This window comes from Lithobates pipiens, unplaced genomic scaffold, assembly GCF_037356315.1.
Source record: "Lithobates pipiens isolate NorthernLeopardFrog02 unplaced genomic scaffold, aLitPip1_a1.2 Scaffold_27, whole genome shotgun sequence".
NCBI classification, from domain to species: Eukaryota; Metazoa; Chordata; class Amphibia; order Anura; family Ranidae; genus Lithobates; species Lithobates pipiens.
Genome location: NW_027507788.1, coordinates 177,664,557 through 177,678,737, shown reverse-complemented (window position 1 = coordinate 177,678,737; position 14,181 = coordinate 177,664,557). Strand labels below are relative to the sequence as shown.

Below are 14,181 nucleotides of genomic sequence, written 5' to 3'. Positions count from 1 at the left end.
TGTCCCGAATTTCCCGTGACATTCCTGGGATTAGAACATTTGTCCTGATTTAATTTTGTCCCGGGAAATTCCTCTAGCGGCCGGTGGCAAAAAGTGGAACAAACCGAATTTCCCGGGACAAAATTAAATTGGGACAAATGTCTCCACATTTTACCTTTTTCTATGCCACACCTATAACCGCATGCCCGCCCCTAATTATAACACAACTCCGCCTACTGCCAAATGTTACAATGTTGGCAACTATGCCTTACGGCTTCACACCAGGGAACCCTACTGCGCATTGAGGAGGCCCCACTCCTCTATCCTTCTGGCCCGGCGACAGGGAGAGGAGGAGGAGGAGGAGGGAGCCCAGCGGACTCCCGGAAGTGGGAACAGGATACCTGCATACCTCCCAACATTTATTTTTGAAAATTATTTTTATTTTGTTTTATACAATACATATTATAACAAGCCACGCAACGTGGGCTGCAACAGGCCACAAACTTGCCGGTACACTACAGAAACATACCTCCCAACATTTTGAGATGGGAATGAGGGACACCTACTAACAAATGTATGTAGGCATAGGGCACGCCCCTTGCCACACCCCCTTAAAGGAGAATTAACCCCAAAAAAGGTTAATTAAAGCGGGGTTCCACCCTAAAGTGGAACTTCCGCTGATCGGAACCCTCCCCCCCTCCGGTGTCACAATTGGCACCTTTCAGGGGGGAGGGGGGTGGAGATACCTGTCAAAGACAGGTATTTGCACCCACTTCCGGGCATAGACTCCCGTGGGAGTCTATGCCTCTTCCTGTCCTGCTGCACTGTCTGCTGGGACACACGGGTCCCAGAGACAGCGCGGACAATTCCTATTGCGCTGCGCCGCGCATGCGCAGTAGGGAACCGGGAAGTGAAGCCAATTCGCTTCACTTCCTGATTCCCTCACCTAGAATGGTGGCAGCAGCAGCCGAGAGCCGAGCGATCAATCGGCCTCGGCTGCCGGCATCGCTGGACCCCGGGACAGGTGAGTGTCCATTTATTAAAAGTCAGCAGCTGTAGTATTTATAGCTGCTGGCTTTTAATATTTTTTTCCCCAGTACAGTCCCGCTTTAAATCCACAAGGGCTTTTTTTTTTTACCACTACTATTCCTTTATATTGGCTTTTAAAATGTACAAATGCAACGATTTAGAAATCAGATGAAAGGTTTAGCACTGGGAAACACTTTTTAAAAGATAAAAAGTGCATTTTATATACGACAATATAGATCAGACCAAAATGAGGGACAAATGAGGAGGAATGAGGGACAGAGGGACATTGCAGGTATTCTGCCCCCCCCCCCGAAAGGTGCCAATTGTGACACCGTAGGGGGAGAAGAGACAAATGAGCGGAAGTTCCACTTTTGGGTGGAACTCCGCTTTAAAGATCACATGTGTGTAAAGGCAGGTATCCCAATACTTTTGACAATATAGTGTAGATCAGACCAAAATGAGGGACAAATAAGGAGGAAAGAGGGACAGAGGGACAAACAGGGACAGTCCCTCAAAATCAGGGACAGTTGGGAGCTATGCTTTTTGAACTATAAAAAGTGCATTTTATATTCAACTATATAGACCAGACAAAAATGAGGGACAAATGAGGAAAGAGGGACAGAGGGACATTGTTTCCAATCAGGGACAGTCCCTCGAAATCAGGGACAGTTGGGAGTTATGTAACTGTCAAAGACACACAGGTATCCTGCCTGCATCCCCTCCTGAAAGGTGCCAATTGTGACACCGGAAAGGGAAGAGGAGACAAATGAGAGGAAGTTTCACTTTTGGGTGGGCTTTAAAGATTATGTGCATGTAAAGGCAGGTGTCCCAATACTTTTGACAATATCGTGTAGATCAGACCAAAATGAGGGACACATCAGGAGGAAAGAGGGACTTTGTTCCAAATCTAGGACAGTCCCTCGAAATCAGGGGCAGTCCCTCGAAATGAGGGACAGCCCCTGGAAATCAAGGACAGTCCCTGGAAATCAGGGACAGAACCTGGAAATCAGGTACAGTCCCTCGAAATCAGGGACAGCACCTCGAAATCAGGGACAGAACCTGGAAATCAGGTACAGTCCCTCGAAATCAGGGACAGTCCCTGGAAATCAGGGACAGTCCTTCTAAATCAGGGACAGTCGGGAGCTATGTGGATTTAGTCCCATTTACACAGCAGTGATATGGGGAAATCTGCACATGGTTGTGTGTTTATTTGTGTATTCAGGATGATTTGTTGTTTAGCTCTGCACTTTATATACTGTTTATCTGGTGACATTTCACACAATGACAATCCAGTCCTCTCCTCCTCCTCAGTGATGACAATACAAGGCTGTGTCAGGGTGACAGCTATAGGGTCATGTGACCAGGCAGGCAGAGAGGATCTCTGGGTAATGATGAGGGGGGGAGGGGGTGTTTGGGACTCCTCCATGCAGGAAGCAGCAGCAGAGATCTGACTCCTGCTCTCAGGCAGTGTAAGTTGCATGTGTTTCCTCTTGTCTATGTGTGTCCATCCATCCATCTCTATACTCTTCTCTATAGGATTGCAGAGTTGTGTCCTGTGAGCTGCTGGATACCCTCCATAGATGTGCTGTGTCTGTGATCCTCCTCGGTGCACAAGCTGCTTTGCTGGGACTTTGGACCTGTCCTCCTCCTCTCTGGGCTCTGTTCTTTCACATATCAGGGAGGTGGCGGTGGAAACTTTCTTTCATTCTGGTAACGTTTGTCTGATCTGAATATGCGATCGTTAGTGTAACTTTAGACTTGCATTTAAACTGCTGCAACTCTGAAAAGTGATCTGTGCTCGTATCACTTTTCAGGCAGCGAAGAGGCGATAAGACGCCTCCTCCCCCGCCGGTTTTAACCATGTAAGTGCCGCGTTGTCACACACATGTGCGTTTACAGTTGCCAGTCGATTGATAATAGGAGCAATCTGCTGCATTTGCCTAGGTTCACACTATGAATCACACTGGAAACACACCAGATTCCTGTGTAATTCACATGCGACTCAGTGTGGTGTGAGCCCCTTCGTTTTAAAGGGGCTCAAATGACGCTGGAATAGTGCGTGCATCGATTTTGAGAAACACACTACTATCAGATCGCACGGTCGTTTGGGACCATGCGATCCGGTGCAGGCAAATGCACTGCGTTCGTGACTTGCGTTTTGGGGTTTCGTTAAGGGCAATTTGAACGCGGTACGATAAATGTGCGTGCATTGCGGGTTTCCCACACTGCGTTCTAGTGTGCATGGGGGCTAAGAACCATGCTGCTGGTAACCTTCGATCCATGCCCATTTCTTGCACCACGTGTGCAAATAGATTCCTAATGACACCCCATACGCAGATTGCATGGTTGCAATCATGTGATCTGGTTGCAGTGCATTTTTAAAAGTAGCGCATGCATTACTTTTGGTGTGATCCAGTGCGATTTTTTTTTTTTTTTTTTTTTTTTTTTCCCCTGCTCACATCACACTAAATTGCACAGGAATCGTGCGATTCTTGGTTTAAACTGGCACTACAAAAGCACCGTTTGCTCAGCATCAGTGTTGGGTGGTTTAACCTGGCCACAGCTTACTATTTTTACTGCCCCCCTCCCCCTGGCCACAAGGCTTGATTCACATCTATGCAGGTTGCTTTTGAGCATTTCTGCAGTGCCTTTTGCTGCGCTTTCTGCATTTTTGTAACCAAGTTTTTGCCGCAATTTGTGTCCTTCTTTTTTTTTTTTTTTTACATTCACTGTGTATATATGTGTGTGTGTGTGTGTGTGTGTGTGTGTGTGTGTGTGTATATATAATATATTTATATCACTGGATGAGTCAGCTGTCAAGCGGGCTTCCCTGCTGACAGCTGAATGTGAAAAATAAAAAAAAACGCCGGCTAAAAAAAATTCACAAAAGAAAAGTGTGGGGTCCATACCAGGCCCCTCAGTTTGGTATGGTTTTAGAGGGTTCCCCCTCCCTCCAAAATCCATACCAGACCCTTATCGAAGCATGCAGGGGAAAGGGAGAGGACAAGCGGGTGCCCCCCCTCCTGAACCATGCAAGCCTGCATGCCCTCAACACCCCAAAGCACCTTGCCTCCATGTCGATGGGGACAAGGGCCTCTTCCCGACAACCCTGTCCGGTGGTTGTGAGAGTCTGCAGGTGGGGGGCGTATCAGAATCTGCCTACATCTCGCCCACCCCCCTATGTGAATGGGTTCCAGGTCTTTTCCTGCCGCTGTCTCTCGGAGCTGTCTTCTCCCACGCCACTTTCTTCTTCTTCTTCTTCATTGCCGCCGGTTACCCGCTAACAAAAGTTTGCTCTTGTCCTGATGCTGTCTTTCTCTTCTGTTGTGACGTCTTTTCCCTCTTCCTTTCCTTCCTCGTCGTCTTTTCCCACTTCCTTTCCTTCCTCGTCGTCTTTTCCCTCTTCCTTTCCTTCCTAGTCATCTTTTCCCTCTTCCTTTCCTTCCTCGTCGTCTTTTCCCTCTTCCTTTCCTTCCTCGTCGTCTTTTCCCTCTTCCTTTCCTTCCTCGTCGTCTTTTCCCACTTCCTTTCCTTCCTCGTCGTCTTTTCCCTCTTCCTTTCCTTCCTAGTCATCTTTTCCCTCTTCCTTTCCTTCCTCGTCGTCTTTTCCCTCTTCCTTTCCTTCCTCGTCGTCTTTTCCCTCTTCCTTTTCCTTCCTCGTCGTCTTTTCCCTCTTCCTTTTCCTTCCTCGTCGTCTTTTCCCTCTTCCTTTTCCTTCCTCGTCGTCTTTTCCCTCTTCCTTTTCCTTCCTCGTCGTCTTTTCCCTCTTCCTTTTCCTTCCTCGTCGTCTTTTCCCTCTTCCTTTTCCTTCCTCGTCGTCTTTTCCCTCTTCCTTTTCCTTCCTCGTCGTCTTTTCCCTCTTCCTTTTCCTTCCTCGTCGTCTTTTCCCTCTTCCTTTTCCTTCCTCGTCGTCTTTTCCCTCTTCCTTTTCCTTCCTCGTCGTCTTTTCCCTCTTCCTTTTCCTTCCTCGTCGTCTTTTCCCTCTTCCTTTTCCTTCCTCGTCGTCTTTTCCCTCTTCCTTTTCCTTCCTCGTCGTCTTTTCCCTCTTCCTTTTCCTTCCTCGTCGTCTTTTCCCTCTTCCTTTTCCTTCCTCGTCGTCTTTTCCCTCTTCCTTTTCCTTCCTCGTCGTCTTTTCCCTCTTCCTTTTCCTTCCTCGTCGTCTTTTCCCTCTTCCTTTTCCTTCCTCGTCGTCTTTTCCCTCTTCCTTTCCTTCCTCGTCGTCTTTTCCCTCTTCCTTTCCTTCCTCGTCGTCTTTTCCCTCTTCCTTTCCTTCCTCGTCGTCTTTTCCCTCTTCCTTTCCTTCCTCGTCGTCTTTTCCCTCTTCCTTTCCTCTGCTTTTTTTCGGTGAATGGGTACAGAGGGTACGGGGTGAGGATCACTGTACCCTCTGTACCCATTCACCGAAAAAAGCAGAGGAAAGGAGGGAGGAAGGAAAGTAAGGAAGGAAGGAAGGGTTATAACCCTCCCTTACTCTATCCAAAATGGGGGGGGGGGGGGGAAGGTTTTGCCTTTAGTTCTACTTTTAGTTCTACTTCTGCTTTAAAGATTCAGACTATATCTAAACTTTTATCACTTTGGTCACACTAGGGAAGGATTTATCAGTTTAAAAAAAATAAAAATAAAACTTGATTTGAATCATAATTTTTAAAGAGCTACTGTAATTTCTGTCCCACAGCGGCTCCTCCTCTGACCCGCTGTTGACTCCCCGGCAGTCCCGTTCACTTTAACCACTTGCCGACCGGCTCACACCGATATACATTGACAAAGTGGCACGGGTGCGCAAAACAATGTACCCATACGTTGCTGTGTCATCGCCGACTAGCAAGAGGGCGCACACGCCCGCGGGTTCTGTGGACTCCAGGTCTGCCGGTGGCCCGCGATCGTGGCACAGAGAGGCAGAACGGGGTGATGCCTATGTAAACAAGGCATTTCCCTGTTCTGCCTAGCAACATGACAGAGATCTACTGCCCCCAGTGATTGGGAGCAGTGATCTCTGTCATGTTCTAGTGAGCCCATCTCCCCTCACAGTTAGAACATGCTGAGGGAACACGGTTAACCCCTTGATCGCCCCCCTAGTGTTTAACCCCTTCCCTGACAGTTTTTACAGTAATCTGCATTTTTATAGCACCGATCGCTGTACAAACATCACTGGTCCCAAAATAGTGTCAAAAGTGTCCAATCTGTCCGCTGCAATGTCGCAGTCACGATAAAAATCGCAGATTGCTGCCATTACTAATAAAAAATACCATAAATCTATCACCTATTTTGTAGACGCGACAACTTTTGCGCAAACTAATCAATTCAATATACGCTTATTTACCAAAAATACTACGGCCTAAACTGTGGAAGAATTTTGTTTTTTTTTATATATTTTTGAGAGATATTTATTATCGCAAAAAATATTGCTTTTTTTTTCAAAATTGTCACTCTTTTTTTTGTTTATAGCGCAAAAAATAAAAACCACAGAGGTGATCAAATACCACCAAAAGAACGCTCTATTTGTGGGGAAAAAAAGGACGTCAATTTTGTTTGGGTACAACGTCGCACGACCATGCAGTTGTCAGTTAAAGAGACGCAGTGCCGAATCGCAAAAAAGGGCCTGGTCAGGAAGGGAGTAAATCCTTCTGTGGTTAATGGGATTGCTGGTGATGCGGCAGGGACACAACAAGGGGAGGGACGTGGTGGCAGCAGGTGAGTGGATGCCTGCTAACAGGCGCTGCCATGATGGATCTGAAATGACAGGTGCCCTTTAAATGTAAGGATTTATTCTTGCTGCTAGTTAATCTTAAATATTTGCAAACGCAATGAAGGTTTTTTTTATTTTTTAACCACTTCCGTACCAGGCACTTTCCCCCTTCCTGCCCAGATCAAGTTTCAGCTTTCATCGTTCTCACATTTTGAATGACAATAGTGCGGTCATACAACACTGTACCAAAACTAAATTTTTATAAATTTTTTTCCCCACAAATAGAGCTTTCTTTTGTTGGTATTTGATCACCTCTGTGATTTTTATTTTTTGCGCTGCAAATAAAAAAAGACTGAAAATTTTGAAAACAAATGTTTTTTTCTTTGTTTCTGTTACAAAATGTTGTAAATACATTTTCTCCTTCACTGATGGGCACTGATGAGGTGGCACTCATAGTGGCACTGACAGGTATTACTGATGGGCACTGATTGGCATCCCTGGCGGGTTCTAGTGGGCATTCCTGGTGGCCATGGGTGGCATCCCTGGTGGGCATCCTCAGGGGGGCTTCACTGATAATCAATCAACGCAGACGCCTCCCGCCCGGAGAGAGCGATCGGCTTTCCTTTACTAGCGGCTGTCAGTGCAAGTAAAGGAAAAGCCAATACACTGTGATTGGACAGCTGATCACATGGTAAAGAGCTTACATCAGAGGCTCTCTACCTCCATGGGACTGACACACCACACCACCAATCCTTGTGCTGCATGCCCCTGCGGGCAGGGGATCGTGGCTTATCCTGCTGGACGTCATATGACGTCCACTCAGGATAACGGAACCACTTTCCGGCTATTCCGGCTGTCAATTTGCTATATGGTGGGTGGAAAGTGGTTAATATTTGCAAACAAAATTAAGCTTTTCCTATTTAGAATAATAAGCTGTCAGGTTAGTAAAACAGCGATAACCGAATTCAATCAATCATACAGTTTGTAGTGTACATAGATTTGCAAAACAATGGGATAAAGGAATATTCCTGAACTTTGTTTTATCTCCTGGTTACTGTGAAATTGTGTGAATGCATCAATGCAGTGCATGTTATCTCAGCTTGCAGAGCTTGGACTCATTGAATGAGTTTACCAAAAATGTAAATATTGCAGAATGTACAACTTCACGCTACATAACTAAGCTCCATTTCATGCTGAATAAACTAAATTATTAAAGTATCTGAATAGAAAACGATCTTAGATAGATTTTTTACTCCAAAGGCATTTTTTTTTTTATAAATTTGATAAAAATAAAACAAAAATCAGATTTTTGTTTTTAAATCATAGATTTTTATCCACCCTTTCTGACAGTGGTTCTAACCCCTTACCACTCCGAAGGCTCGTTTGCACCAGTTTCAGTTGAACATTTTATATAACTGCAGCTTCCTAGCAGATTCGCTTAGGTGGGTTTAAACTCGTATCGGAGTTCATCCTTAATGGCAATAAACACCTGACAGAGCTTCTCTGCCCCAGTGTCTCCTCTATATTTGTAATCATTAGAACAATCCTTCATATTCTATTATATTATCCTGTGTTCTCTTCTCTGTGTATTGCAGGACACTCTGAAGAGGTTTCAATGGACTCGGGTTGTTGCTGTGTGCATTCTGCAGGCGCTGTCCTCGGAACTTTGGTGACCTTCGTACTGCTGTGGTTGGGATATCGCCTGGGTGTCATCTACCAGCTCTTCCACAAGGTGACATTTAAGCTTTGTATACACGGGCGAGGAGTGTACACAATTAATGAGCATCTTATTTATGTGGCTGGAGCTATGTGCTGGCAGCCTGTGTCTCTCTATGGGGATGCAGTAGCTGTAAGGACACAGCCGCTCGTCCTAATGTGACAGGAGGGGAGTGGTGGTTAAGTGACACTGAATGCTCACTGTCTGCATCCGGGGTCACTCACCATCCCCTCCCTTAGGCCAATATATATTCTTCTACATATTTTTTGGGTAAAAAAAAAGAAAAAGCAATAAGCGTATATTGATTGGTTTGTGCAGTTATAGCATCTACAAACTATGGAAAAGATTTATGCCATTTTTATTATTATTATTGTTATTGTTTTTTTTTTTTTTTTTTTTTTTTTTTTTACTAGTAATGACAGCGATCTGCAATATTTTTTTTTTTTTTTTGTTTTGCAGTGTTGCGGACACTTTTGATACATTTTTAGGACCATTGAAATTTTATACAATGATAAGTGCTATAAAAATGCACTGATTATTGTGTAAATTACACTGGTAGGGAAGGGGTTAACACTAGGGGGCGATCAAGCGGTTAAATGTTTCCCCTCAGTGTGTGTTCTAACTGTGTGGGGATGGGACTGAGTAGGAGAGGAGACATATCGTGTTTTCTACGTACTAGGAACAAAGGACATGTCTCCTCTCCTCTGACAGGACAGGGATGCAAATCCCTGTGCTGGAGCTCGTGATTGCGGCCGCCGGCCACGTGCATCTGGTCCTAGAACTAGACCTCCTCTGTAACTCTAAGGCTGCTTTCACACCTGAGCGTTTTCAGCTCATAAAACGCTCATAAAGTGCCCAACAAGCAAAATCCCATTCATTTCAATGGCACCTGTACACATCTGAGCGTTTTGTCACCTGAAGCAAAATGCCTGAAAAACGCTCCTAAGCTCAAAAAAGATCATGAGCTTTTTTTGGGGCAGATTACAGGCATTTTTCTGCCTTTTACATTGGTGACCTGAACAAAATCACGGTAGAGCACGTGCGACTTTGAAACGCTCAGGTGTGAATGCAGCCTAAACAGGTATCCTGTAAAAATTCTTAAAGCATCACCTATGGAGATTTTTAAGTACCGCAGTTTGTCACTATTCCACAAGTGGACACAGTTTTAAAGTGTGACATGTTAGGTATCTATTTACTCGGCGTAACATCATCTTTCACATTATACATAAAAATTGGGCTAACTTTTAGTGTTTTTAATTTATTTTTTTGTATTCATTAAAGTGTATTTAAAAAAAAAGAAAATTGTGTTTGTAAGTACGCTGCGCAAATACAGTGTGACATAAAATATTGCAACGATCTCCATTTTATTCTCTGGGGTCTCTGCTAAAAAAAAAAAAAAAAAAATGTATGTGTGTATATATATATATATATATATATATATATATATATATATATATATATATATATATATATATATATATATATATATACAGAGAATAAAATGGAGATCGTTGCAATGTTTTATGTCACACTGTATTCGCGCAGCGTTCTTACAAACATATATATATATATATATATATATATATATATATATATATATATATATATATATATATATATAATAACTTGGGGGTTCTATGTAACTTTATAGCAAACAATACAGATTTTTATTTGTAATAAAAAATAAATAAAACAATAAAAAATGAGTGAATGTATGTATATATATATATATATATATATATATATATATATATATATATATATATATATATATATATATATATTCAAAAAAAAAATTTTTTTTATTAATGTTTTACTTGTTCTTACAAGTAAAAATCTGTATTTTTTGCTATAAAATTACTTGGAACCCCTTAGAACAGATTTTTACTTGTAAAGAACAAATGTCAGAAAAAGGCCTTCCTGACCAGGCCAGCACCTCCCTGACTCTATTACTGAATCGCGTTGGCTCCTCCTGCATCTCATATATGTGAACTGGGACATGAAAAGAAAAGATTCGCCATTTAGTTACACTTTTAATGAATCATACTGAACCTTGCACACAGTAGTTCAAAGTGAAGGGGAAGTGGAGATCATGTGAGAGGACATCCAGGACAACCGGTGACAATCCAAGTCAGTAAATTGAGGTCAAGCTCAGAATGAAGCATTGTCTTGGAGCCGACCTCCGGCCTTCCCTTCAGTCTTGCACAGTTGTACCGGCTCCTCTCCTGTACTGGAATTGCTTACTCTAATTTCACTGCACACTGTGAGCTTTTCCCAATGTGCATTAAGCAAAGAGGGGCACACAGGCTCTGGTGCAAAACCTTTTATTAACCACTTCCCTACCGGTCCTATTCTGGCACTCCCCTCTTACATGTAAAAATCAAAATCGACATTATTTTTTATTATTTTTTGCTATAAAATTACTCAAAACCCGCAAACATTTTATATGTATGTATGTTTAGTAGAGACCCTAGGGAAAAAAATGGCAGTCGTTGGAACTTTTTATGTCATACGGTATTTGCATAACAATTTTTCAAATGCGTTTTTGTTTTTTTGGAGAAAAAACTGTTTTCATGAATTAAAAAAAATAACAAAACAGTAAATTCAGCCCATTTTTTATTTTTTTTTGTATAATGTGAAAGATGATGTTACACCGAGTAAATGGATACCCAACATGTCACGCTTTAAAATTGCGCACACTTGTGGAATGGTGCCAAATGTTGGTACTTAAAAATATCCATAGGCTACCAGTTTTTAGAGTTACAGAAGAGACCTAGTGCTAGAATTGTTTCTCTCACTCTAACGCACGCGGCGATAACTTACATGTGTGATTTGAATGCTGTTTACATATGCAGGCGTGACTTGCGTGTGTGTTCGCTTCTATGCGCGAGCACACGAGGGCGCTTTAATATTTATTTATTTATTTTGCTTTCTCTTTAAATTTTTTTTTTTTTTTTTACCTATAGCGCGGCTCTCCTGTTCTGGAAGGGTGCTTATGAACATTCTTTCAGAACCACGCCCCCCCCCCCCGGGCGTGCATCAGGCTGTGTCCTTTGGGCACAGCTGATCACAGATGGGGTAAAGGGTTAATCACAGCGCCCCTTTACCATGTGATAATCCAAGTCCAATCGCAGCTGATCAGACTTGCCGGTAATTGGCATTCCTTTCCTCGCATGCTGTCACTGTGTGAGGAAAGGAAAGCCGATAACCGACAAGGCTGACAGCGCATTGTTTACACTGATTATCAGTGCAGCCTCTTTAGTGCAGATTAGTGCAGCTTTTTTAACGGTAGATAAAAAGTAGCGATATCCAATGAAATGCAGATTAGAAGGGGAATTTATGATTGTTTTATTGAAAGTAGTGACAGGTGAACGTGTTTCAGGGGAGCAAAGACTCCCACCTTCCTCAGGGCTATAATAGAAAAAATAGGGCGTACAGAAACAAATATATAGTATAATGTAAATATGTAGAAATGGAGGTTAAAAGATAAAAGTCACTTGCATATCTTTTAACCTTCATTTCTAGATTTACATTCTACTATATATTTGTTTCTGTACACTTGTGTTTTTCTATGCTAGCCCTGAGGAAGGGGGAGACTCTGCCCCCCCCCCGAAACGCGTTTGCTTGATCACCTGCTGCTAATTTCAATAAAATAATCATAAAATCAAACTTCCAGTCTGCATTTTATTGGATATCAGGTGCTCCTTTTTACCTACCTTTATAAATACAAGTGGAAACAACCTTGGGGCCATACCCAGAGGCAGCAGCCCAAGCCCCCAAAAAGGGCTTACCGCCACCTTTCTTTTAAGTCGGGTAGGACTCATCGGGAGAGAACTCTTCCAACCCGTCCTCGCCAATACCCAACCATAGACCCACAACTGAGGGAGTCAGTCCAGAGCAGTCTCTAACCCTAAAGAGCCATCAGTGCAGCTTGTCAGTGCCCATCAATGCCTATCAGTGCAGTTTCTTTAGTGCCCATTGGTGCAGCCTCATTAGTGCTCTTTAGTGCCCATCAGTGAACCCTCATTGGTGCCCATCAGTTCAGCCTCATTAGTGCTCTTTAGTGCCCATCGGTGCAGCCTCATTAGTGCCCATCGGTGCAGCCTCATTAGTGCCCATCGGTGCAGCCTCATTAGTGCCCATCGGTGCAGCCTCATTAGTGCCCATCGGTGCAGCCTCATTAGTGCCCATCGGTGCAGCCTCTTTAGTGCCCATCAGTGCAGCATCCAGTGTAGCTTGTCAGTGCCCATCAGCGAAGAAGTAAAAATTGTGATCTTATTACGGGAACTAAGAAAAACGATTTTCTTAAAAAAAATGTGATCTTTTTTTCATTTGTTTAGCAAAAGCCCAGTGGTAATTATATATCGCCAAAAGAAAGCTGTCTCCAAAAAGTGTGACTGCTCTGAAAGCTGGCCTAAGCAGAATACGGGTGCCCGGTATTTAAGTGTTTTTTTTTTTTTTTATTATTTTTTTTTGGCCAAGTAGAAAAATGACTTAGTCCGGTTCTGTGTTTTGTTTTGTTTTTCCTGCTGAGATTAATTGCTCAGTCTTCTGGATTTCCAAATGCGGTCATTTCAAACAAGCAACATGATTTTGGGATCTTCAGATACCTGAAGAATATAATAAAATCTTACTTTCTAATAAAGTTTCTGCCCCTTGTGGTAGAAATGTTTGGACCAGTACCGCCCCGTATGTTACATTGCTTGTCTGCTCTGTTGTCTTTTGCAGGTAGAAACTCAGAGTCCTCGCCATGGAGGAGAGGTGGTCGCTAAAGTCTTACAATCCCACGGAGTGCGATTTGTGTTCACACTGGTTGGCGGCCATATCTCGCCCATCCTGGTGGCCTGTGAAAAGCTGGGAATAAAAGTGGTGGACACGAGGCAGGAAGCCACTGCGGTCTTTGCAGCCGATGCAGTGGCCAGACTCTCAGGTAACTTACTCTCCATTATTTAAAGTCCAACTCCAGCCAAAGTGTTTTCTTTAGATTAACCACTTTCAGACCGGACCAATTTGCTGGTCAAAGACCAGACCACTTTTTGCGATTCGGCACTGCGTCGCTTTAACTGACAATTGCGCGGTCGTGCGACGTGGCTCCCAAACAAAATTAACGTCCTTTTTTTCCCACAAATAGAGCTTTCTTTTGGTGGTATTTGATCACCCCTGCGGTTTTTATTTTTTGCGCTATAAACAAAAATAGAGCGACAATTTTGAAAAAAACGCATTATTTTTTACTTTTTGTAATAATAAATATCCCCCAAAAATATATAAAAAAAACATTTTTTTCCCTCAGTTTAGGCCGATACGTATTCTTCTACATATTTTTGGTAAAAAAAATCGCAATAAGCGATTTATTGATTGGTTTGCGCAAAAGTTATAGCGTTTACAAAATAGGTATAGTTTTATAGCATTTTTATTAATAATTTTTTATTATTTTTTTTTTTTTACTAGTAATGGCGGCGATCTGCGATTTTTATTGTGACTGCGACATTGTGGGGGACCCATCGGACATTTTTGACACATTTTTGGGACCATTGTCATTTATACAGTAATCACTGCTATATAAATGCAGTGATTCCTGTGTAAATGACACTGGCAGTGAAAGGGTTAACCAGTGGGTGGCAGTGTAGGGGTTAAGTGTTCCTAGGGGTGTGTTACTAACTGTGGGGGGGTTGGGCTTTCATTTAGTGAACACTGATCTCTGCTCCAATCACATGGAGCAGAGATCAGCGTCACTAGTTGCTAGGCAGAATGGAAAAATGTTGTTTATACA

The 14,181-nt window shown here is 43.0% G+C and overlaps 1 protein-coding gene across 2 annotated transcripts in view; it reads left to right on the top strand.

The window, feature by feature from the left end:
• Positions 1-2,340: 2,340 nt before the first annotated feature.
• The window catches only part of HACL2 (2-hydroxyacyl-CoA lyase 2), a 46,297-nt gene continuing 34,456 nt past the window's right edge, over positions 2,341-14,181 (top strand). Inside the window, exons 1-3 of one of the 2 annotated variants that reach the window (XM_077457943.1) lie at positions 2,341-2,477; positions 8,290-8,426; positions 13,140-13,341. In XM_077457943.1, the coding sequence (XP_077314069.1) occupies positions 8,310-8,426; positions 13,140-13,341 (319 nt within the window). In that variant the 5' untranslated portion in view covers positions 2,341-2,477; positions 8,290-8,309. Of the gene's footprint in view, positions 2,478-2,554; positions 2,719-8,289; positions 8,427-13,139; positions 13,342-14,181 lie in introns of those variants that run through there. The other variant, XM_077457942.1, reaches the window with a different exon arrangement.